The sequence below is a fragment of the Delphinapterus leucas genome, chromosome 16 (genome assembly GCF_059928025.1).
Source record: "Delphinapterus leucas isolate spDelLeu-1000000601 "Yukka" chromosome 16, BTC_Dleu_Yukka2, whole genome shotgun sequence".
NCBI lineage: Eukaryota > Metazoa > Chordata > Mammalia > Artiodactyla > Monodontidae > Delphinapterus > Delphinapterus leucas.
In genome coordinates, this window is record NC_143144.1 from 29,230,071 (window position 1) to 29,256,514 (window position 26,444).

Here is a 26,444-nt window from a genome sequence, read left to right on the forward strand (position 1 = left end):
GCCTGCTGCAGGTAAACTTTAAATCATGTATTACATCAACCTTGTGCACAAATGGCGTAGAGGAGACATGGCACAACTTTTCCTGCTAAGCTACTGTACATATTTTAACATATTACCAGTGATTTCAGTTAATTCGTAGGGAACCAGAAATTTGTCCTTGGTCATTTTGGTTGTTGAAATGGATTCCATTTAAACCAAAAATTTCTCCTTCAGGAGGAGACTTCGTGGGCTTACAAATGGCTCTTAGCATAAGTGTAAGTTCCTTCCACTGGTGTAAGCTCCTTGAGGGGCTTGTGAGTCCGAGAGGAGAAGGGAAAACTAACTGCAGGCAGTGCAATGATGCCTTCGGACAGTGGTGTTGTGGGGTCTGTAATGTTGGTGCCCATCATCCCTGAAAACCTGCTTGATGTTTTCTGGCTGGAGTTTGGGTTTGCAGTTTTTTCTCTCCCGCATCCAGGAAAGTATCACTTCCTGGCAGGTGTTGGTAGCCTTTGCAGCCTTCGCTAGCACAGTACAGACGTGTTTGCTGTCAATGTCCGGTGGGCTCGGTGGGGCTCAGTCACAGACCGCAGACTGTGTCCGAGGGAGTGTTCCAGGAGACAGCCACTTAACACAGTGGGAGCAGCAGGTGCTGAAAGGTCCATGCCTAGATGCTCTCTCTCCACAGACTCCAGGTTGCCTGAGAGTTCCAGGGGCTAACCCATCTGGTCTCAGGCCCTGAGAAGGTATATGCTATTACCTCAGGGTGTAAAAGCTTGCACTGTGTAAAGCTTTTGGAGGGATTCTGGCTGCTTTCTCTTAGCCCAGTGTAGGGATTGTGGGAAGAGAAGACAGAACAAAGAAATACATGTGCTTCCTGCGTAAGGTTGCTCATCACAGTGGGGACATAAGGTAGGGAGGGCACATACTACCTTCTGACCACTTTGGTTGTACAGAGATTTTTTCTGCTGGGCTGGGGTGGTGGCAGGGGGTGCTTTCTGTCCCCAACTGTGGGGTTCAGATAAGAACCAACGAGGGGCTAGGGAATTTCACAGTCACTGCAGGAGACTTTTAATGGCGGGGTCTCTTGGACAAAAGTCGATAGTCCCACATCCACGATACTGTGGCTCTCTTTCCCTCCCCTCCCCCCCCCACCCACTGCCCCAGAAGTACAGAGCTGGGACCTCCAGCCGACGGAGTAAATTTCTCAGCATGTACCAGGCACTTAGGGGGCAGGTGACAGATGTGCCAATTATCTGTGTTCTGAAGTTTGGGCACACTTTGTACTCTGGTGACAGAGAGCTTTTCTTCACATTGACAGGGCACGATCTGGGCTGGATTCTGCACGGTGGCCGTCAGCGTTAGCATTCCTGACATACTGCTCTTGAAAGCCTTGGTGTGTAGCCGAATGACGTGTCCACAGTGGTGTGACTGTCAAATTTTGCGGTGCTTGTTTGCATTCAATCAAATACTTTGCACTTAAAAATGAGTTAAAGAGACAAGTCAAAAAGACTTCAACAAAACCTAAAGTTAAATATATGCCTATCCTTTATAATAGTGTTCAGATTAAAACCATCAAAATGCAGAATGTTGTGGTTATACCGCTCCAGGGTCAGAGTGAATTTCTTGTTCTATATTTTTGCATTTACAGTGATTCTGAGGCAGGAAAATGCATCAGAGGCATTGATTTCTTCTAACAAAAAATCCAAAATCGAGAAAATCCTTGAAAATGCGGCCATTTTGAAAATGTAGATAAAGAAGAAAAATGCTGAAGATTTGGGTGGTTTACAGAGCAGCATGATTTTGTAATTGCTGCCACCTACTGTATGTGGTTGATGTTTGTTTAAATTTAGGAAGTTCATGAAGGTGAGGCTGTTGAAATAGATAATTAGAGCAAGGTAGACATCATTAGTTTATAACATTTCTTCTCTACTCCATAAGTGGCTCTTAATTACCGAGACAGCCGCCAGCTTTCATTCATTACCTTCAAGTGGGTTTACAGTTTTTCTCATTTTAAAGTTCCTTTGCCAAGGAACCTTCACAGCAATGCTGTCAAGTGCGCGTTCAGAAGCATACCGTGCTCAGGGCTTTCCTCAGTTCACATGAAACAGTGTGTCTTAAGGAGGTTGTTTTGCTTTAATTTGTAGGAGCGACGGTTGGATTATAAATTAATTTCCATGAAAGAGGTGAAAATAGAGCTAGTGGAGCTGATATGAGTTGCAGCAGTTGACTTAAAAGACATTCTTTTATTAGTCCTAAAACAAAGCTTCAGATCAGCCGCTAGTTAAATGTAACAAGCAATATAGGATCTCAGTCAACAGAGGCCCTTCTCTTTTATTAAGACCCAGCTGTCAAAGGGTCATTCGGTCCTTCCTGTGGAAAACAACTCGCCCATTAATGTTTGGGGTGGTCCCTCGACAGGATTTCTGAGTGAGTGCCTGACATTTAGTTTTTGAAAGGATCTAAAGCTGGGGAACTTGGACGTTGAAACTTATCAGAAGTAATGTGTTCAACCTTAGCTTCGTTAAATATGCCACAGTGTATGTCGAATGCTGCCACCAGCTACGTGCGTGAGTTGACTTACAGGGCTGCTATAAAAGATTCAGGAGCATAAACTTCGTGGAGATCAAATCACTGTAGCTGGGAAGAGACTATACATAAAATTAATGCACTTCTCTGATGTGATGTTTTAACCTTGTTGCTACTTATATTATTTCAAGTGGCCCCTGTTCCAATGTCTGAAAACACCACAGTGAGGTCCGCTTTTGCTTTTTCTGCCCTAGGCTATTTGCTTTCTAGAAGAGAAGGCCAAGCAGGATCTCCTGAAAAGCCACTCTCTGATCTGGGCCGTCTCTCCTACCTGGCCTACTGGAAGAGTGTCATCTTAGAATATCTCTACCACCACCATGAGCGGCACATCAGCATCAAGGCCATCAGCAGAGCTACGGGCATGTGCCCACATGACATCGCCACCACTCTGCAGCACCTCCACATGATTGACAAGAGGGACGGCAGGTGAGTACTGGTGCCCTGGGGCGAGCCGGCTGCCTCTTAAGCATCTTACATCAGAAAGGGTCCCTAAAGTGAGGTGGATTCATTCCAGTTAAAGATAAGAGGTTCCCCAACGGTATTATCAAAACCTTTCTCCTAAAAAGAAAACAGGAAATGACACTTTTTTGCTGCCCAGATTTTCAGTTTGCTGTACCCTTTCATTGCTGAGCTTTCTGGCTTTTCCTAACCCAGATAATATTAGTGCTGGCATACATCAGTATGTGAAGGTGAAATGAAATTTCAGCTTTTGATTGCACTTTGTTCTGCCTCCTCACATTACAGGTTTGTCATCATTAGACGGGAAAAGTTGATATTGGGCCACATGGAAAAGTTGAAAACCTGTTCCCGGACTAATGAGCTTGATCCAGAGAGTCTGAGGTGGACCCCAATTTTAATTTCTAATGCTGCAGTTTCTGAAGAAGAACGAGAAGCTGAAAAAGAGGTAATTCGGCTTCATCAGCCTAAGCTGTGTAACTTCAATCTTGTAGCGTCCTGAAGCTCAGAAAGTCATTAACATCATTGTCAGAAGCTTGGTTATCTAGAGAGAGCTCGTGAAATGATAGGGCGCTAATTTATCCTAACTGAGGTTGCATGGTAAGACATGATAATTTTATTGAATTGAGTATGAAAAATGAAACATTCATCATTGATCACAAAGCAGCATTTTTCACTACTGACAGCATGTAATCAGATCAAATTTGGTGCTGAGCTCCAAGGCTGCAATGTCAATCGATTCTTTGTGTTTATGAACTTGCTTAAAGTGCTCCATGCCAGTGAGCATGTAATGTAGTGATAAAGGACTCAAACCAATTCGCTGCATCATTAATACTGCTAAATATCCCATGAAACTCAATCTTCTTTGATTTGTTATCCTAACTGATGCAAAAGAGTTCTGAGATGATGCAGCTGGAATGCTGCTTGGCTGGCTGACTATCCTGATCAGAAACGACTTAGAGATCCTTTGCCTTTGATCCTTAGAGGCTCTGGCTCTGTAACTGCCCTCTCACTGGCCCGCTATTTTTACCCTCCCCCCTTAGGCTGAGCGGCTAATGGAACAAGCTAGCTGCTGGGAAAAGGAGGAGCAAGAAATCCTGTCATCTAGAGCTAACAGTAGGCAATCACCTGCAAAAGTACAATCGAAAAACAAATATTTGCATTCCCCGGAGAGCCGGCCGGTGGCAGGGGAGCGAGGGCAGCTAATGGAGCTGTCTAAAGAGAGCAGTGAAGAGGAAGAGGAAGAGGAAGAGGAGGAGGAGGAGGAGGAAGAGGAAGAGGAAGAGGAGGAGGAAGAGGAGGAAGAAGAAGAAAATATTCAAAGCTCTCCTCCAAGGTTGACTAAACCACAGTCAGTTGCCATAAAGAGAAAGGTATGTGTCTGTTTAGATTTTCCGTCTGAGTCAGTTTCAGTCACATCTTATTTGTCATTGCAAACATTCTATCTATTAGTATTTGTTTCACTCTCCATTCTTTAGACGTAGTTTATTTGTATCCAGTCCCACTGATCATGTATCGTCATTGTTTATCTTACAGTTATCATTGTGTTTATTCTTTGTGGTTTGTTAGTGCTGTGACAGGAAACCAGGGACAGGCAGGCTTGCTAGTCTGGTAGTTACTGCCACCTGCTGGTTCATAGGACTGGAGTAAATCAGGCTATGTGAACAGAAAAGGGCCCAGGGGAGCACTTAAACCACCCTTCAGTGAACTTTGATGAAAACAGTAAGGCCGAGAGAGGATAGGAGACTTGTCCAAGGTCACACAACTCTTTAGAGATGGAGGCAGAACCAGATGAGTGCTCAGACTCCAAGCCCAGCACTCCTGATGCTATTTCTTGTTCTTGGCATAGAATTGTTAGAAGGTATTTTAAGCTCTTCAGTTTAATGCTATTTTGCATTTATGCAAGTACACATTACTGAAATGTCTCATATCTTAGTAGCCTGGTGGTTTCTCTAGATACACATATCCTGTGCAGAAAGTAAAAAATTGATTTTGTCTTTAGGTAACTGCTCAACCCAGAGCTGATATCTTTGTCTTTAGTATCTGTCTGTGACATAGAGAGGGACCAGACACTGCAGGATAGCCAAGACTAATAGTGACAGCGCAAGTTAAGGCTGTGCCCCAAGGCTACCCTACGTGGTGTCTGTCAAAGAACCTGCTGTTCTGACTCCCAGCTTGGCGTGCCTTCATCTAAGCCTGGCAGTCTTCTAGTGGAAGGGCAGCTGTGGGGAGGTGCTAGAAAAGAGCATCCCATAGAGTGGGCTTTAGGCTTATGAATAATATTTTGATTTCTTACAAGGAAAATGTATTCATGCATTATGTATACAACAAAAGAAATTTGTTTTAAAAACATCAAAAACCAGAATTATCCAAGGCATGATAAATGCCTACTGTCATATAAATGGACTCAACCTAAAGAAAACCAGTCCTGTATATTGGCTATACTTACGTTTGGGAAAATTCTAATGGATTAGGGAGAGAGCAGGGCAACTGGGGGGATTAATAATTATAAGTGTTAAATTACAGAATGTGACTGTCAGGATTTATATGTGCACTTCAGTGAACATTCAGGCAGTTAAAAATGTGAGACACAATAATTCTTGGATACAGTTTACTTTGAGTTTGAGTTTAACCAAGCATATTGAACCCTTCTTTGCAATGTATTTCCAATAATTTTTCAGACCCATTATTGACAGATTACATCTTAGCAGCAAATCTGCCTGTTCTTCTTATATTTGAATTTTGTATCATTGAGTACTTTTTGCTTGGAAACAAAAAAACATTTTATATTCGCAATTATGGAGAGTCATTTGTGCCAACCCGTAGTACAATTAGAAAAAATATATATATCTTATGTAAATAAGACACTTTCCACATGTCTTTAGATTTTCTTTAGATGCCATCTATGTTGAAATATTTTGGGGAATTCCCTGGCGGTCCAGTGGTTAGGACTGCACGCTTCCACTGCCAGGGCTAAGATCCCACAAGCCTCGCGGAACGGCCAAAAAAAGAAAAAAAGTAAAATTATCAGTGATATCCCTGCAGCCACCAATATATGACTCTAACATTGTGAACAGACTAATTCTTTCTTCAAGTACCCTTTCTTCTTTTGCATCATTCCTGCCGTCCTATGAAATGGGGAACAGGTAGGCTAGTCTTGTACACCATCATATATCTTACAGCGCTTTGCACAGAGTAGTTGCTCCTTGAACAGTTATCAAGTATTAAAATGAGTGACCCAGTGGCTAGTTGATTGTTGAAACATTTATAGAAACACTGGTGTCTATGATGACTTAATCACTATGGTATACAGGATTTTGAAGCCTGCAGGTACTACTGGAAAATATATGCTAGAAAAGCAAACCTTAGCTTTTAAAATCTACAGTTCAGCTGCTAGGATGTTCCCTCTCAAAGCATCTGCTTGAGTAAACAACTGTTTTATTTGGAAAGCACTCGCCTCCGTAGTAGGAGCCCGAGAGGGATGTTAAACATCAAATGGAAGGTTAAGTACAAAGACATTACAGAAGTTTTTGTGTGTAGGAGTCTCAGACACGCGTTCAGTACATGTTTGCTGCGTATCGACTCAACACTGTAATTTCTCATGAGCTCTGATGTATTATGCTTGGCATTAATTTCAGAGGCCTTTTGTGCTAAAGAAGAAAAGGGGTCGTAAACGCAGAAGGATCAACAGCAGTGTAACAACTGAGACCATTTCAGAGACGACAGAAGTACTGAACGAGCCCTTTGACAACTCAGACGAAGAGAGGCCAATGCCACAGCTGGAGCCTACCTGTGAGATTGAAGTAGAGGAGGATGGCGGGAAGCCAGTGCTGAGAAAAGCATTCCAACATCAGCCTGGGAAGAAAAGACAGATAGAGGAAGAGGAAGGAAAAGACAATCATTGCTTTAAGAATGCTGACCCTTGTAGAAGTAAGTGGAGGAATTATAAAAACCTTACCCTTGTGAATATCTGTCTATTATTGCCATAAAGCAGGCACCTGAATTCTACCCAAAGGCATTTCTGAGGCTGTACCAACCCACCAGAAATAAGTGCTCATCTGTCCTTTCTCATTCATAAAAGGTTCTATCCCTTCTTCCTGGAATTGGATTTTTATGTTCAACAACTTTAGAAGTTTAACATAGGCCAGAACATCCCTCTAGGTGGGCTCATCTTACTTTCCAGAAATTGGCTTATCCTCCAAAATTTTGAAGTCTGTCAATAAGAAACACATTGCACTTCCTTGATTCTAATATGTACTTTTTTTCACATTTAACATTTCTGAAATCAGGGTATATATTATTATTGATGTGAGCATTGAATGCAGTAGTTTCTTTCTTCCTGAAAAACAAATATTAGTAAATTGATGATGTGTCCTATAATCAGTGGTGTCTTTGGATATGTTCTTATCAAGAATCATCTAAAACCTACCCACACCATCACTATTAGCTTTGATAATATAGGATAATGTGGAAATCAGGAGATTATCCTTCCTTTCAAATTACTGTTTCACAGTTGCTATTGGCAGGGACACCCCACCCCATCTTCTAAAAAAATTATTAAACACCATTGACTCCTGTTTGATGCCCTATTTAAAAGAAACCATCCCTTGCCTGTCAGGCTGGGAACTTGAGCTCCCAGCTGAATCGTGAGGATTTGTGGGACAGTCTGTACTCTACAATGGAAATGACCCTATTCAAAACCTTACTTTATTTCAGTCTAGAGAACAGGCCATCTCATTTCCCTGGAAACCACAGGTTATCACTCTTGCCTTTGAAAAGCCACAGTTTTAAGAACATGAGCAAGCAGCTCCTTGACTTTCTTAATTAACAAGAATACTATTGCCACATACATACTTCGCTGAGGCAGTGACATTTCACCCTGGGTATAGAGGAACCAAGCCTTGTTTGTTAGTTTCCTTAAACAAATAAACATACGAAACAACTGCAGAAAGAGGTCATTTTTTGGTCTGGAATTTGAGCCTTATTTGCACTTCTTAGCTGTCCTCTCGGGAGCCTGTACATGAATCATCACTGCCTTCATGCTCCACTTTGTGCCACTTGCCTTTAAAAATTCCAAGTTGCCATATTATACCTGATTCCTTTCAAGATCTTCTTTCTTAAAAAATAATTATTGGAAAGCTCATCTTCTGACTTAGAGGGGTTTCCTACAAATGCTGATAGGTCTAGTAGCACGTGGAATAAGAATGTGGAATCCAAGGTCATTGGCATGCCTGTTGCCTGTCCATACGTATAGACATATGAACTTAGTGAGATGTCTATTAACTGGAGATTGTACTTTGCACTTCGGAAGGAATCAGTCTACAGCACCGTATCTTTTCAGCTAACCAATTTGAATGTAATACATTCAGGTAAGTTTACGTGTAATCCTTTTATTACATAAATGAGCTAAGAGCTTACCCTGTTCTGCACTGATAGGATTAGATATCCAATCTGGCAAAAGGGATCTCTGTTCCACACTGATTATTAGATCTTGTTTTTGGTCTCCAAAATAGTGTTTCTAATAAGGCTATTTCTCTTTGTGAAGCTTTTCCTTTAAATTGACCCCTCTAGGAGATTAGTATAATCTTTAATTTCATAAATATCTTAAGACCTGGGTGTTTTATGTTTGTATTTATTCATATATTTACTTGTTTGCTTGCTTATATTTATATAAATATATTTATAATATATAAATATACATATTTATTTATATTCATATATGCATATAGGTACAGTAAAAATAAGATTAGCTGAGCTAAAATGAACTTGACAGTTATGGTTTGCTTCTTATTTAATATTCAAACCATACCATACATTTGCACATTGATCCCAAATGCAATGTGGATAGAATTAGTGATAAAAAGAATACCTGTATTTTAAATGTTCAATAATTTCATGGTAAATACATTATAGTTTGTGTCATCCAGAAATGATGATCCTGGAGTAGATTACAGATGTATTTATGTTCTGGTTATTTAGCTATTTATTCATTTGGTTCAGAGGTACATAGTTTATTTTTATGCCAGAGAGAACATTCACATCAAAGTAAATAATGTCATCTGAGATCATTTCAATCCAGTAAATGTCCACAAGCTGAAGTTCACTTTCTCAGGATAAATATGCAAGTTAGTCCTATTCATTTCTCCAGTACAGTGGTGATTGGGATATGAGCTAACTTTAACCCTTTCCCGTGCATTTCCTAATTTGCAAATATTCAAATTGATTCTCTTTACATTGTGGAATTCCAGACTTTTGTATCAGACAATGTCTTGTTTGTCAAACTCAAATACGTTTATTATAGTGGCCTGTATCCATGTGCTTCCTATAAAAACCACAGCTTTCTGTTAAGAGTGGGTTGTGTGTGGAGGTGTGTGGTGTGTGCACCATATATTGTTTTCCAGGCCTAGGTTATTTACTCCGTTTATACCACAATATTATTCTGTATTAGGTTTGACTGTGTCGTTAGCATCAACTCTTAAAATGCTAAATTGAAAGCAGTATGTGCTAAATTGTTTAGAAGAATAAATTCAAGTTGTTCATGGTGATGCTTTCTAAGATTTTATTTTGCTTCCTCTCTCTTTCTCTCTGTCTCCTCACTAAGACAATATGGATGATGATGCAAATAACTTGAAAGAAGCCAGTAGAGACAATCCTGAACCTCTAAAGTGCAAACAATGGCCAAAAGGCACAAAGCGTGGTCTATCTAAGTGGAGACCAAACAAAGAGAGGAAGACTGGATTTAAACTGAACTTGTACACCCCACCAGAAACACCCATGGAGCCCGATGACCAGGTAATAGTGGAAGAACAGAAGGAGACTCCAGCAGACAAAACCAGCCCCGCTCCCACCAGGACTGAGGAGGAGGTCAAGGAAGCTGTGGAACCCCTGCTACCTGGGGACGAAAACAGAAGGGAGGAAACGTGTGCACCTGTAAGTCCAAATAAATCGCCAGGTGAAAAACCTGAAGATGATCTAATCAAACCCGAGGAGGACGAGGAAGAGGAGGAGGAGGAGGAGGAGGAGGAAGAAGAAGGAAATGTAGAAAAAGACCCCTGTGGTGCCCAAAGCCAGGACAAAGAGGAGCCAGAAGTCTGCACGGACAAAGAAGACCCCGTGCGTTTGGATGATCATGAAGAGGAGGAGGAAGAGGATGAAGAGCCATCTCACAATGAGGGGCATGATGCAGACGATGAAGATGACAGTCACATGGAGTCTGCCGAATCGGAGAAGGAAGAACGCCCAAGAGAAGCCTTCAAAGAAGTGCTGGAAACCCAGGAGGCTTTTTTAGACCTTAGTGTGCAGCCTAGTCATTCAAACGCAGAAGTCCTAATGGACTGCGGCGTTGACCTTACCGCTTCGTGTAACAGTGAACCTAAGGAGCTTGCTGGAGCCACTGAAACCGCCCCTGAATCTGATGAGGAACCCGCAGGAGAACAGGCACAGGAGCAGGACCAAAAGAACAGTGAAGAAGTAGATTCTGAGTTCAAAGAGGGAAACACAGCAACCTTGGAAATCGACTCTGAGACCGTCCAAGCGGTTCAGTCCTTGACCCAGGAGAACAGTGAACAGGACGATACCTTTCAGGATTGTGCCGAGACTCAAGAGGCCTGTAGAAGCCTACAGAACTACACTCACGCAGACCAAAGTCCACAGATCGCCGCCAGTCTAGACGACTGCCAACAGTCAGACCACAGCAGCCCAGTTTCATCCGTCCATTCCCACCCCAGCCAGTCAGTACGTTCTGTCAACAGCCCAAGTGTCCCTGCCCTGGAAAACAGCTATGCCCAAATCAGCCCAGATCAAAATGCCATCTCAGTGCCATCTTTGCAGAACATGGAAACCAGTCCAATGATGGATGTCCCATCCGTTTCAGATCACTCACAGCAAGTCGTAGACAGCGGATTTAGTGACCTGGGCAGTATCGAGAGTACAACTGAGAACTACGAGAACCCAAGCAGCTATGATTCTACTATGGGTGGCAGCATCTGTGGAAACGGCTCTTCACAGAACAGCTGCTCCTATAGCAACCTCACCTCCAGCAATCTGACACAGAGCAGCTGTGCTGTCACCCAGCAGATGTCCAACATCAGTGGGAGCTGCAGCATGCTGCAGCAGACCAGCATCAGCTCTCCCCCGACCTGCAGTGTCAAGTCTCCTCAAGGCTGCGTGGTGGAGAGGCCCCCGAGCAGCAGCCAGCAGCTGGCTCAGTGTAGCATGGCTGCTAACTTCACGCCGCCCATGCAGCTGGCTGAGATCCCCGAGACCGGCAATACCAACCTTGGCTTATATGAACGAATGGGTCAGAGTGATTTTGGGGCTGGGCATTACCCACAGCCGTCAGCCACCTTCAGCCTTGCCAAACTACAGCAGTTAACTAATACACTTATTGATCATTCATTGCCTTACAGCCATTCCGCTGCTGTAACTTCCTATGCAAACAGTGCCTCTTTGTCCACACCATTAAGCAACACAGGGCTTGTTCAGCTTTCTCAGTCTCCACACTCCGTCCCTGGGGGACCCCAAGCACAAGCTACCATGACCCCACCCCCCAACCTGACTCCTCCTCCGATGAATCTGCCACCGCCTCTTTTGCAACGGAACATGGCTGCATCAAACATTGGCATCTCCCACAGCCAAAGACTGCAAACCCAGATTGCCAGCAAGGGCCACGTCTCCATGAGAACCAAATCGGCATCTCTGTCACCAGCCGCTGCCACCCATCAGTCGCAAATCTATGGGCGCTCCCAGACTGTAGCCATGCAGGGTCCGGCTCGGACTTTAACGATGCAAAGAGGCATGAACATGAGTGTGAACTTGATGCCATCCCCAGCCTACAATGTCAACTCTGTGAACATGAACATGAACACTCTCAACGCCATGAATGGGTACAGCATGTCCCAGCCGATGATGAACAGTGGCTACCACAGCAATCATGGCTACATGAATCAGACGCCCCAATACCCTATGCAGATGCAGATGGGCATGATGGGAACCCAGCCATATGCCCAGCAGCCAATGCAGACCCCACCCCACAGTAACATGATGTACACGGCCCCCGGGCATCACGGCTACATGAACCCGGGCATGTCCAAACAGTCTCTCAATGGGTCCTACATGAGAAGGTAGGCAAAATGGGCAGTCACAAAACCCCTGGGCATCACTCTCGGATTGATCTGCACAAATACCTTCGAAGAGTACGATTTCAAAACCAGCAATTGGTGTGAATGCAAAAACATTTGTTGGCACCATTTATTTAAAAAAAAAAAAAAAAGCTGTATGCAGCAGAAAGCCTTATACAAGTTGTTTTTCTTTCTTCTTTTTCCTTTTTTTTTTTTTCCTTTTTCTTTTTTGGTACCTTTGTTTCTGTTCCTTTTATATGAAATTCTCTGCAAAGGAAGGCCTCTCTTTGGACTACAGTTTGGAGGCAGCCACTTGCTGTGCCTGCTTCCATTAAACAATGTGGATATCAAGCCCCATGCCCCAGCCCACCCCCAATTATCTGTTTTAATACTGAACCTAGAGTTTTTTTTTCTTCCCCGTCTACTCCATGTAAATGCCTTTAGCATTTCAGTTATTGTATATTTTGTTTGAGGTGACACTTCAGCATGCCGCTAATGTCTTTGTTAGTGACAGTGCATTTTGTAGTACTGTACAAGTGTTGTGCTAACGGTAAGCCATTTCTTAAGTTTTTTGCCTTGATTAGGGTGCCCTAATTTGAGGGTTTAAAAAAAAACTATATTTTTGTTAATTATAAAACTGTAAAGAGCTATAAAAGCTATTCCCATTTGGTTAGTCAAAAGGGTTTTATTGCTAAATGTTTGGTGTAAAGTTGAGACCCTTTTCCATTTTGGTGACAGATTTCTTTGGGGAAAAAAAGGCAGCTTTCTGTTTTATAAATGCAGACTTCTGTTTATTGAATGAAGCATATCTCAGTGTTTATCTGTCAGGTTTTGAAACATTTCATATATGTCCAAATACTTGGCAGGATTTAAAAAAAAATAGTGAATTTGGTGTAAAGTTGCTATTTTATGGAAATGCCTCTAACTTTACATTTTCATTCCATCTGTAGATTTTTCTATCTTTATAAAATATTGGAGTTATTTTTTAAGGAAAAATAGAGAAGTAGCTTGTGAATAGCTCAAACTAAGCTTACAAATCGCATGTAAAAAAGCAAAAAAGTTATTTGTGTCTGTTTATATTGCTTCCTTTTTTGTAGCCTTTGTACCTGTACAGGGTGACTGTAAGGGCCAAGCAGGAGAGGCGTAATCCTTGTATAAAATAGGAGCCAGCGACACTCTTGTATTTATCTGTTCTCTTTTTAGTCAGTCACTTCAAGAAAAAAAAAAAACAAAAAAAAACAAAAAAAGCTGTACATTTTAACATAAAATAAATTATGATGAGCCATTTTTAGCCTCTTGTGTCCTGTCATATTATGATTGATAGATAATGACCAATTGAACTGTATCATGTGTCACATCTCAGAACACATACACATTTTGGGAAAATAAATTATTTAGTGTAAATCAGAGTTAAGAGGTTTTCTGATTTGTTTTGACTTTGTGGGAGGGGGTTGGCAATAAATAAGAGTAATATCTAATAAAACCATCACATATACCAAATACCTATTTAATAAATTAATTTATAATGGATTTTAATGCTTTTCATGAAAGTTTATTTTATGCTAGTGCATACCTTCTGTATGCCAATCATTGTCTTTAAAATAAAGTGAATTTGTTTTTTTCTTTTTGACTTTGATCTTCATTTGCAAAGGGATCCTGCCCAAATACCCAGCTGCCTCATTTATACAGTCTGTATAAACTCCCCTCAGGGCCCAGTCCAGTGGTAGCAAACTTCATTTTTTTAAAGATTAATACAAAAAACACCCAATTTGGACTTGTATGTTTGAAAAATCATTTTCTTGAAAAAGGCGTGAAAGTTTTGCTCTGTTGTGAATGAGTGATTGGTTGTTATTTTTTAGAATCTAAAGTTTAGATTCAAAAAAAAAAAAGTTATTGTTCACAAACGTTATCTTAACGGCATTCAGAGAAAGTTCTGTCTGACTGTTAAAACATTTGCTTATTCAAGTGACAGGCCTTGAAATGAATGCTTGACTTGGCACCCATGTGGAAAGGAGGACAGTACATACAGCCCCGAATCATAGGTCCCAATGGAGGGAGGATGCCCGGCAGGGTTTTGCCTTCTGCACTCACCCTTATTATCTTTTCTCACAGTTACGAAGCAGTCTGGGCTTAGTGTCAAGATTTTATCTTTTGGTCCCTTCTCCCCACAACTGCATAGCCAGTGGGGGGAATATCTGTAGTGGCTGAGGAGAGCTTCCAAGAAGACACGTCTGCAAGGGCTGTCATCACCACGAGGAGAAGAGAAGCTTTAAGGTGCTTTGCTGGTAGGAAAGGAAACCTCTCATCCCCCTCCAGAGCAGGAAGCGATGGTGTGCTGCCTGTTGGAATCAACTGCTGGCGTCTGTGTGGGAGCTGCTGAGGATCTTAGCAGCCCAGTGGATCCACACCTCAGGCAAGAGGCTGCCCCAGCCTGGACGTGGGGGTGGGGGCGGGGCGGGGGTGAACCTGGTAACCAGCTGAAGAGAAACCAGGCAGAACCTCCCACAGGGCCCACCTTGAAACCTTCTCATGTTTGGTCTCCTCTTCGGTTAAGTAAGGTTCTTTGGGAACTGAGATGGTCCTCTGTTCCATGTGTTGCAATGGCTTGTAACCACACGCTTGTGGTCTGTGTGGCATCTGGGCTCCCCCCACTCTGCCTGCCTCATAGTCCTCCCGGGAACTTGAGGACAAGTCCCAGTCACTGTCCCAGACCTGCCGCACCATAGTTTAAGAACAGTACTGGGGACTCCTTGTGTTTCACAGGCTCCCTAGGGATTGCGGCATAGCCAGAAAGGGGAGCCCCTCTGCTGGCCCAAAGTCCTAACGTTCATTGACAGAAGGTAAAGGCTTGGTGTAGGAGGGAAACTGCTGATCTGAGGTGGCCTCAGATCACCCTGCCCGCTGCTCTGCACTTCCTTACTCTCACTTAGAGAAATCAGCTTGGCCTTAAATGTGACACCAACGATCTGGGAGAACAGGAGCTTGGATTCATCAGGACTGAAACAGAGTCACCATTAGGTGAGATTCATCAGCAGGCCACATCTTGTAAACCCAGTAATGTGTTCTTTCATTTATAGGAGGCTTAACAAGTGGTTGTCAGTTGCAGCCTTTATTTTTTACCAGCACAAGTGGTACCTACCCAGGTGTGAAGGCATCGGCTTTCCTCGCCAACATCATGTTTTAGAAACAATGGCTCACAAATAGTATCACAGAAACAATGACTCACAAACATCCACCCTATGTAGGAAATGGGGCAGTTTCTCCAATTTACACATGAGGGGATTGAGGCTCAAACAAGCTAACCTAATTGCCCAAACACACTCAGCTGAAATCTGTGAGCAGAAACAAACTGGGTTCTCCCCAAATCGCAGCCCTTTGTCCTAGAACACTTCACTCTGGGAAAAAGCCCTAACCTGTCAAATCTCTGATTTAAAGGCGTAGGTAACAAATACATGATGCTTTTAAAACTGTTAGGTGCTCTACATATATAGGTTACTTTGTTGCAAGCAGTACTGGTTTATAGTACAAGCACTGTTATATTCTGAAGCAGGACCTTCAATTTCTCGGTACCCACACTCCTGGTCTTCCTTCCCCCTCCTCCATCTTCTTTCCTGGATCTGCCTCCCAACAAACAAACACTCAGGCCTGGGGCTCCCTCTCTGTCTTCTCTCATTATCTCACCCAGTACAATGACTTCCAACACCACCTCTATGCAGATAATGCCCAGTATTATGTCTCTAGTAGTGGACCTTCCTTTGAGCTCTCTCTAGATTCAAGGTGAAATGACATGGGACACCTTTTGTATGCCTTAGACATGATATAACTGGTGATGTCCAACCCCCTACCCCCATTTCTGGCCCTGTCAACCCCATCTCAGTATTAAGGCACCACCAATAAACCGAATCACTATCTTCTAATTCTCTCGCCCCTCCCAGCAGGTTCTGTGTATTCCCCAAGATAATTCCAAAATAATCTTGAATACTAGTCCCCTGGCACTAGCTTAGTCCAGACCATCTTCCTCCTTCCTGTCAACAGTTCCACAACCTCCTTACTGGTTGCCTCCTCCCTGCAGTCCATTCTCTCTACTTCAGTCAGGGTGATATTTTTTTCTTTCCAGAGTGATCTTCTTAAAACATAGATCAGACCATTCTGCTGCTTAAAATTCATCGGTGGTTCTTATTTGCACTTGGAATAAAGTCCAATCTCTCTACCCTTCTGCGTCCACCTGCCCTCTCACCCACAAGCTCCAGCTTCACGGATGGGCAGCTCCTGAAACACACCACCTCAGGTTAGAAACACACCACCTCGGGTTAGAAACACATCTCTTTGCCACTTTGGTGCCACTTCACCTGTGCTGTTCCTCAGCCTAGAATGTTCCCTCCCCATTTGGCAGGTGCTCTCCTTCAAGTCTCACTCATCCCATCTGCTCAGGTCTTCTTCAACCACCTCATCTAAAGTGGGTTTTTCCCCATCCCATCCCCATGCTTCTCCACCTCCGTACCTGCTTCCCTCATTCCACTTTTCATTCCACTTCATCACAGCATACATTTTTGCATTGGCCTCCTAACCCAAATTTTAGCATGTGGTAGGTTCTCAAATACTTGTTGACCAAATGAATATTTTATTTCCGAAGAATTTAAATTCTTTTGCAAAAACTGTTCCTTGGATTTCCCTGGTGGTTCAGTGGTTAAGAATCTCCCTGACGGGTTCGAGCCCTGGTCCGGGAAGATCCCACATGCCGCGGAGCAACTAAGCCCGTGCACCACAACTACTGAGCCTACGCTCTAGAGCCCGCAAGCCACAACTACTGAAGCCCGTGCATCTAGAGCCTGTGCTCCGCAACAAGAGAAGCCACTGAAATGAGAAGGCCGTGCGCCGCAACGAAGAGTAGCCCCCACTCGCCGCAACTAGAGAAAGCCCACGTGCAGCAACGAAGACCCAATGCAGCCAAAAATAAATACATTTATTAAAGAAAAAAAAAACTTCTGTTCCTCCTTTCCCCTACCCCTGGCTCCCATCTTAAAGAGACCAGACCTCCAACTTCTGCTTTCCTCAGCAGGACTTACAGCCCCACAAAGAGGTGGGAACGTGTGGGAAGGTTGGAGAGAGAACACCGAAAGAGCACTCCAGGAACACCAGCACTGGACCTGTCCTTCCCACATACGGATTCATTTAAATGTAAATACTTCATTATGATGGATAAAAGTTAACATTTTATTAAAATGGAAATCTTTCTTTCTGGATAAGTAATAGATCAGACCTAGGAGATAACTGAGTTTAGAGGGGGCTATTGGGATCCTATGATGGGAAGGTCTAGGTAGGGACCACTAGAATCCCTTTTGGTCTACATCTCTTTCCCAAAAGCCTGTGTATATGGCTCCCCTTACACCCAAATCTGAGTCATTATGAGGACCCATTATGGGCCAAGGTGACCATCCCAGAGCAGATACTAGGCAATCCCAGGAAGCCCTACCAGCCACAGGGGCCCAGGCCACAGGTCCTCCTCTCTGGCACAAAAGCAGGGCAGCCGCCCTAAGGTTACAGGGTGACCCTCGGGTGGCTTTACAAAGCTGCTGAGCCCCTAGTGGGTCCCTTTTCCTGTTTTCCCCGTAGGCCTTTATCAGGCAGTTTTGATTTCTGGTCCTGGACTGCTGGCATCTCCATAAGCATCTCTCTCTGGGTTCTGTCTGGTTTCTAGCTCCTGGTTCTAGAAGCCATCTCTCCCCGCTTGGTGCCTGCTGCTGTTTTCTCCTCAAGAATGAGAATCACGCCATCATGGTGACTGGCTTAGCTCTCAGGGGCGGGGGCATCTCCACACCTGAGCTCACCCGGCTGCCTGGTTCTCTCATTCCAGGGCAAACACATTTGCAAATACTTTCTTCGGGGACTGAAAACAAGCTCATGTTGCTTTGACTAGAATCAAAGCAAAATAAGCTTCCCCAAGTTCCGGTCCCCCAAAGAGTGTCTCCTTCCAAAATTATAAAGTCAAACTCTTGTTCAAATTTACCAGAATTTGTTGAATTTTTCTGGGTAGTGGCGCCTCTGGCTAAGATTCTGAACAGCCCTGGCTCCCTGAGGAAGGTAGGGGAGCCCAAAGCGGGCGGCCTCTATGCAGGGGACCGCCACTCCCTACCCCTACCAGATGAATTGCTCTCTGCCTCTTCCACAGAGCAGCATCTATGGATGGTGACCTGAGCCTGGGGATTCCATCGAAAGGAAGGTGCAGGAGCCGCCGGTAAGGAAACGCGCGTCCTCCCCATGCCCACCCCCCACCCCAGACAGCCGACTGACTAACAAGCGGTGCAAACTCTCCTGTAACAGCTCTCGCAGGCACTTTTCTGTGGTTAGAAAATAGTTATATTTTTAAATTATTTTTTAAAGAATGTGACTTTCAGACAAAGCCAAATATTTAATCACAGCACAATGTATACGCATCTTTAAATCCTTTTCCGCATTCGTCTTACCAACAACAACAAAAAAAAAAACAGAAAAACGGCGCATGCGTGCTCACTTGTAGCCAGTTCCGCTGGGAAGCCCGTCTGCCCCATTTTGCTGTGAAGCCAAGTGCTGGCCTCCTACCGGAGGCCGCTATGAATTACCCCCTCTGTTCACCGGCCCCTGGGAAGTTTAAGATTCTTTGGAAGGAGTCAAGCTTTGGTTTCACGTCCCTTCTCTGTGACAAAGGAAGTCACAGGCCAGAGCTATTTTCAACCTTGCCCCTTCATTCCCGAGTATCCTGCTCACCCCGTGAGGGGGCCTTACAGCTCCGCACCGTCCGCGCCGCGCCGGGCCTGTCGCCTCTGCTGCACCAGTTGCTTGTCCAGTTCCCGGAGCTGCTTCAGAAAGCCCCGGTTGGGTAGGACACAGCGGTTCTTGGCCACTTGTTGGATGGCGTCCACCAGGGTCATGTTCCTGTGGATCATCAGGTAGGCCAGGACGAGAGTCGCCGACCGGCTGCGGCCCATGGCGCAGTGAACCAGGATCTTATCTGCAGTGGAGTGGGGAGAAGAAACACCCGCGTTGTAGGGGCAGGGTGGCCTGGAGGGTGGGGCATAGGTGTGAGGCTCACGCAGAGCCAGCTCAGATCCTGACTCTCCCACTATTGTAGGACCCTGGGCAGGTTACTGAGTGGCTGGGAGCCCCAGCTTCCCCATTTGTACAATAGGGATACTGTCAGTATCCTCTTCATTAGGGTCGGTGTGAAGACAATTGGTGCAAAGCAACTTGGTACACTGCTTGGTGCATATTAAAGGTTCAATAAGTCACAGATGTTATTATTGTTGCCTCGGTGAGGAGGAGGTGGGATTGAAACTGATGCTTCATACCTGCCAAAGCACCTCCAAGGGAGAGCCTTATGAGTTTTTTTAACGCTCACTTTTCATTTATTTATATTTATAATATATTCATATTATTTATTTACTTAATGCTTACTTATTTTGAATAGGGCAGCCACTAGGGTTCGGATTTCAAAAGGTATAAAATGATGGCATTGAAAAGCCTCCCTCGCACCCACCTCCTCAGTTCCCCAAAGCAACAAGTATTACCACTTTCTTCTTCCGGAGAATTATCTGTGCATATACATAGCAAAAACATATTTTTTCTCTTATTTTCTTGCCCAAAAGGTAGCAAGCTTTACAAACTTTTCTATACCTTGCTTCTTCCATTTAACAGTGTATCTTGGAGACCTTTGTATATCAGTCTCTAAAGAGTTCTCTCTTTGTTATTTTTTCTTGTGGCTGCACAGAGTTCCTCTGTATGGATGAACTATAATCCACTTTGAACGGGATGCATTCCATCCCGTCCACGGCTGCAGGTGGATTGTGGAGGAATGCAGGCTTTCTGCACCATTTGCAGTGCTGCTGCATTTGACCTCGGATAAGGAGAGAGCACCCACAGTCCCAAAGAGCCCTTTGAGGGGCCGAGACAGAGGGTGCAGTCTGCTTGCCGTGGAGTCTGTGAGCATTCACGTGGCCTCAGGAGCCTGCAGAGCCCTGGCCTTCTCTCTTGCAGTCCTGGGTTCGAGATCGGTTCTGCTACTAACCACCTGGGTGTGGGGTAAGCCACTCAGCCTGTGGCGCCTCAACTGTCAAAAGGGGCAGCAACCTCAGATCAGCTGTGAGCAAAGCCAATTCAGTAAAAATCACACGGTCAGATTTTTTAAAAATTAAAATAGTTTTATTGTGTCATGTGGTATAACCAGGGGATGAATATTCTTACAGCTTAGGTGACCAAATTGTCATCTAGATCAGCGGTTCTCTAAGCGCCAAGACCCTGGGGGTTCCCAAGGTACTCTGAGGAGATCTGTGGAGTTAACATTATTTTCAAAATAGTACTGCGGCGGTGCTTGTCTCTTTCACTGTTTTGACATTTGCACTGATGGTACAAAGGCAGTGGTGGGAAGAACTGCTGGTGCCTTAGCGTGAATTATGGCAGGGACACTGAACTGTAGTAGTAATCATTGCATTCACCACCAAGCACTCTTGGGGAAAAAACAAGCCAATTTCCCTTAAGAATATCTTTGATGAAGCAGTAAAAATTAATTTTATCGAATTTCAGCCCTTGATTACACTTCTTAATATTCTGTGTGATGAAATGGGACGTGTACATAAAGCACTCTGGCTGCATACCGAAGTACGATTGTTATCTCAAGGAAAAGCTTATGGGAGATTGAGTTGCAAGATGAATTAGCCACTGTTTCATGAAACACCGTTTTTACTTAAAAGAGTAAATGACAGAAAAACCATGGTAATTCAAACTTGGGTATTTGGCAGACTTTTTCTCGAAGGTGAACAAAGTGAGCCTGTCACATCAAAGAAAACAATTGAGAGTATCCATTGCCAGTGATAAAATGCAAGCTTTCAAGCAAAAATTAGAATTTTGGAAAACTTGTATCTACTGTGAGATTGACAGTTTCACAATACTCTTAAGATTTTTCTGTTAGGATCGGCAGTCATATTAACAAATGTGTCTTCTGACAATGTACAGTGAAAGTGTCAACATTTGGAAGATCTGCATAACTTAGTGAACAAGATTTTCCACATAACCAATGTGAGATATTACAAAGTCATGTGTGGGTAGAAAATCCATTCAAAATGCAAGAGAGACCAATGGATTTTCATGTAACAGAGTACGAAGTTTATAGATATGGTTTCAGATTCCACATCACAACTCACCTTTAAGACGCTATCACTTGTCAAGTTTTGGTGTAGTATCAAAGAGGAATATCCACAGTTTTCTGAAAAGGCTGTTAACATATCCCTTCCTTCTCCAGCTATATATCTGAGTAAGGCTGGATTTTCTCCATATACTTCCACCAAAACACCGTATCACGACAGACTGAATGCAGAAGCAGATATAAAAACCCACCTGGATTCTCATAAGCCTAACATCAAAGAGATTTGCAAAAATGTAAAATAATGCCATGCTTCTCCCTACTTTATTTTGGAAAATATAATTTTTTTCATAAAAATATGTTAATATGCAGTGGGTTCACTTTATTAGTTTTAAATAAATATTTTTACAATTTTCAGTTCTTATTTCTAATAGAGTAGATATTGATAGATCTACCCTACATAAATGCTCTTTGAGGCCTTCAATAATTTTTAGGAGTGTGAAAGGGATCTGAGACCATAAAGTTTGAGAACTGGAAGATCTAGAAGCATCTCCACACCAGACTTCCCTGGTGGTCCGGTGGTTAAGAATCCCCCTGCCAATGCAGGAGACATGGGTTCGAGCCCTGGTCTGGGAAGATCCCACATACCACAGGGCAACTAAGCCGGTGCACCACAACTACTGAGCCCATGCTTTAGAGCCCGTGAGCCACAACTACTGAAGCCCATGCGCCTAGAGCCCGCGCTCCGCAACAAGAGAAGCCATCACAGTGAGAAGCCCATGCACCACAATGAAGAGTAGCTCCCGCTCGCCACGACTACACAACTAGAGAAAGCCCTCCACAAGAAAAAAGCTCCCTTCCGCCACTATCATGGCAACAGCTGGGCCGAATGAGAAATCTACCACTATCATGGCAACATCTGGGCCGAATGAGAAATCACCATGAGAAGCAGCTTTCCATCCTTCAGGCCTCCATTTGGTGGCCCTCGAGCTCACAAAGCACCTCAACATGTTTTATCTCATTTCATCCTTAATACAACCATCAAGATTTCATCATCCTCATCCCTGCTTTACAGATGGGGAAAGAGTCGAGGCGAAATGACTGCTAGAGGTCACCCAGAATGATGGTACCATCTCTAAAAATAGTTCAAAGCAACTTGTTATTGAGACCCTACTGTGTGGTGGCTACTTGCTGCTGTGCTCTGGGGACAGAAAAAGTAATGAGACTAGCGTCTCTGGCTGTCCCCAGCACTGCCACCACTGCCATCCCAGTGGCGGCCCTCTCCTGTGGTTCTGGGATCCCTTTGCTGGGGTCAAGCTGGCTGGGGCACCTTGAGCTGTGTGACCCCAGTGCTGTCCCTGTTCCTGATTCTTATGCCTGAGGCCTGGAAGGATGACCAAGGAGACACTCACAGACATCACTGGGTTTATGGAGCGCCAGCAGGAGATGAGAAGAGCTTGGCAAAGAACACTTCTGATTGGACGTGGCTCCCCGTGTCCCTCTCACCTCCACTCCCCACTTGCCTCATGGGACCAAGCCCAGGACAGCAGTGATGGTCAGCAACCGTGGCACCATGAGCCGTGCAAGTGGGCCCAATACCAGGCACCAGGATTCTCTTTCCCCACTCACCCCAGCTGGAGAGGCCTGCACACCCTGCCCTATGGTAAGGACCCTGCTGGTGGCCTTTCCACACACACAGTGCTGACACAGAAGGCGCCCATAAAGAACTTAATTTTATCACGATTCGTTTCCACGAATCTCCACAGGCTAACCATGCAGGCCTCCAGTCCCCATCGCTGAGCTGCAAGAGTGTGGCCGCCTTCCCCCACCCCCCCCCCGCCCCCCGTGCACCTGGGCCAGAAAGGCCAGAGGGCGAGAAGCAGGGCGGCTTCTTCAGTGCTGGGTGGGGTTTGGAGGCGGCTGGCCCAGCTCATGGACATGACTGTCCTCCTGGACTGGAACGTCTACCTCTGGCATTCTAATCCCCACAGACTGTTCCAGAGGCTGCCTGGCCCCTTGCCAGCTCTGCTGATAACTAAAGCGTTTCTTCCTCCCCTGGCAAAAAGGGTAATTCTTTCTGTCATGACTAAAGACTTGAAACAGACGAAAGCTGTAGTTCATTAAGTCTTTAGGGAGCCTGAAGTCTGTTAAGCGGGAGGGGGGGAGGGGAGAGAGAGGGGGAAGGGGATGGGGGTCCTCCGCTCCAGCAGAAGGGCCTCCCGGCTGAACTTTGCTTTCACGACAGCGGCACTAATGCCGTCAGCCGTGTGAGCTTGGTGGGCCTCCTAGGGTAGAGGACCCGTCCCCAGACTCTCAGGGCACTGTTCCCTCTTTGCTCTGTGGCTCTGCTAAGCACCACCCTTTGGGGCCCAGCGTTGGATGGTGAGAAACTGCTCTCAGGAGAGTTCAGGAGACATGCAAGGAAGGCTGCATTCAGCCTGTTCACAGCATGGTCCATACCAGAGGAAGCCGAAGGGAGCATTGTCAGGCTTGGCATTTTCTAGGTCAGTGGCTTTCACACTTTTTTGTGTGACAACCGCCTCCCGCCCCCCGCAAATCATAAAATTCACAGCTAACAAGTACATGGGTTCAGCCTACCCCATATCTTCCAAGCACTTTATATGTTCATTGTAGTCAGTCCTCAGAACAACCTGATGAGGTAGATGAAATTAGTATCCCTGTTTTATCGAGGAGGTAGCTAAAGTGCAGAGAAGCAATGTGTCTGAGTCACACAGCTGGGAAGTGGCAGGACTATGATTCAAGCCCAGGCCACTGAAGCCAGAGGACTTAGATATTAAGGGGGCTTCACAGGTACGTGTGTATCAGACAAGACTTTCACAAACAATTTGTGCTTTTTTTACATGCAGTGTACGCTGATGTCTTCTATTCTTTCCTAATCTTTTCAATTTTTTTTTAAAGAAATCCTAGTCAAAGCCACGAAATTGATTTTATAACCCACTGATAGGCCACAATTTATGTTTGAAAAATGATGGTTTCAATTAAATATTTCTCCTTTGGCCTTCACCAAAAGGTGAATTCCCGCAATCTTATGAAGAAAAGCCAAATTCAGAACCTCTGCTGTTTACCTAATGGCACGTTTTCACTGGCAACCAGAAGGTGGGTCTCTGTCACTCAAATCAGACGTATAGGCTAAGCCTGTTATCACCAACCACCCCCCTGACTTCCTTGGTTTGTGTGGGATGCCCTTTGTCTCCCACTCACTACCTTGGAACCTGCAAAAGCAGAGTTCCTACTTCTCGCAAAATAGTTCTGCACACATGGAAGTCCTCAGAAAAAGGATGCATGGCATGTTTTAGAACTGCCAGGGGGCAGGCTTGTATGTGCTGCAGTGGGTCAGGATACCCTTAAAATACCCTGAAAATCTGGTCTGATTAAAGCTCAGAAGCGCCAGAGAAACAGCCTCTTGCTCAAACACAGACTTCATTTATTTCTTCAAACCTACCGTATCCATAATAGATTGTAACATGGCTTCCAAAGCAGCCTGTGGACTGTTTGTTCAAGTAAAAGAAAGAATAAAAGGAGAGTGGTGATACTAAAATCTGATCTTTAGAGCCGCATGGTATCCGCCCTGGGATTTCTTAGAAGATTTCATTAAATTAAAACCACAGTAACTCAGCTCTGAGGATGCTGTGCCAGGAGCAGTGAAGGCAGTCCAAATGGGGCTCCCGAGGCAGTATGTTGTCCGTACTTCTTTTTCTGATGAAGAAGGACAAGTTCAGTTGTTTTAGATCCTATAACCAGCTGGAATGTCTCACCTTCCATGATATTGGGTGACCTCTTATACAGCAAAGTCACCAGATGCTCAAAATAAGGACAAAGGACTCTTCCGTGAGGCCTGAGTGACAGAAGCGATGCCCGTTGGCCCCTGATTAACTCTGTGACCCTCAGCACATCAGCTGGCTTCTCTGGGTCTCTGTTTCCCCAGCTCTCAGGGCAGAACACTGGACTAGATTATCTCTAAGATTTCTCAAGAGTGTCTGAGGTTGCCTGGTGAGTTCTTTCGGAAGGGTCAGATCAGGGTAGGGCAGACACAGGGGTGGACCCCATGTGGCAGATTACAGACCACAGGTACAGCTCTGCAGCACCACAAGGGATGCTTTTCAAAAAGAGGGAACGAGACTGGCTGTGAGGAGCCGTGGTGGGAAACGCTATACACTAAGCTGAAGCTAGCCAAGGAAGAACAGGAAAGACAGAGCGAGGAAAAGGACATGCCTTTGCCTTTTGGCCAGACTGTCCATCAACACCTCTTACATCAAGAGTATAATAAGGAATATACGAGTGCGTCTGGCTCCTAAAATGCTACAGGAGTGTCCCGTGGTTTTCCAGGGAGTGACTAGACCCGTCCAGGCTGCCTACTGCCTGTGCCATACATGCTGAGCACACGCCATCTCCACGTATGGAGTCTCTGACAATGCTGACGAGTTTTTTATTTTGTTACTCTGACTACTCAGGGCACAGGTTACAAACTGATGGCCACTGGGTTTCTTTTGTCTGGGCTGTGCCGCATTTTAAGAGATTTTCAATTTGTTGCCAACACTTAAAATTTGAGCAATTTTACGTTAAAATCCAGATTGGAGACTTTTCCTGAAAAGTCAGATCTACCACATTGGCACTGATTCTCACAAGACAATCATTGGTTGGGACTGAGTAGCAGCTGTCCACTTTGGAGGGGATATGGGGCTCTCAGCTCAGCCACAATCACCCTCTCCCCTCACTCCGCGGCCACACGCAGCCAGCGTCATCCATTTATGGCCTCTGCCTGGTCCCGAAGGGTTGGGGTTTGAGCCCTCAGCTTGAGGAATTCTTTAGATATGCAAATACAAAGGGCACAGAGAAGGGAGTCTGGCCTCCCACTGGCAACAGGGTCCTGTCCTGCTTCCCTCCCTAGCCAGCTGGGCGAGGCCCACACTCCCTGCATGTCCTCTGACCTGTGGATATGCTTTTCCCTCTTGACTGTTTCTCGGCTAGGTGCTTGCAACCACCCGGTCTACCCGTCGCGATCCACACCAGCCTGACATCTCCACATCGATGCTCTGAGATCTGTCCAGGCCTAAACATAAGACCCCAAAGCCCATTCTTTCCTAATCCGGCAGTGGGGGCAGACTCTAAAATGGCATGCCAGGACCCCGGCAGGCTGTCCTATGCGTGTATCATACCACTGTAGTTCA

The 26,444-nt window shown here is 44.8% G+C and overlaps 2 protein-coding genes across 6 annotated transcripts in view; one reads left to right on the top strand and one right to left on the bottom strand.

The window, feature by feature from the left end:
• KAT6B (lysine acetyltransferase 6B) overlaps window positions 1–17,911 on the top strand; it is a 185,526-nt gene extending 167,615 nt beyond the window's left edge. For 3 of the 5 annotated variants that reach the window (XM_089897235.1, XM_022590928.3, XM_089897234.1), the window contains exons 14-18: window positions 2,763–2,994; window positions 3,313–3,472; window positions 4,068–4,397; window positions 6,663–6,954; window positions 9,626–17,910. In XM_089897235.1, the coding sequence (XP_089753361.1) occupies window positions 2,763–2,994; window positions 3,313–3,472; window positions 4,068–4,397; window positions 6,663–6,954; window positions 9,626–12,150 (3,539 nt within the window). In that variant the 3' untranslated portion in view covers window positions 12,151–17,910. Of the gene's footprint in view, window positions 1–2,762; window positions 2,995–3,312; window positions 3,473–4,067; window positions 4,398–6,662; window positions 6,955–9,625 lie in introns of all 5 variants that reach the window. The other 2 variants (XM_089897236.1, XM_089897237.1) reach the window with 1 other exon arrangement.
• Window positions 17,912–18,901: 990 nt separating this feature from the next.
• Window positions 18,902–26,444, bottom strand: part of DUSP29 (dual specificity phosphatase 29) — a 36,815-nt gene continuing 29,272 nt past the window's right edge. Inside the window, exon 4 of the mRNA XM_022591045.3 lies at window positions 18,902–19,131. Coding sequence (XP_022446753.2) covers window positions 18,902–19,131 — 230 coding nt within the window. The remainder of the gene's footprint in view (window positions 19,132–26,444) is intronic.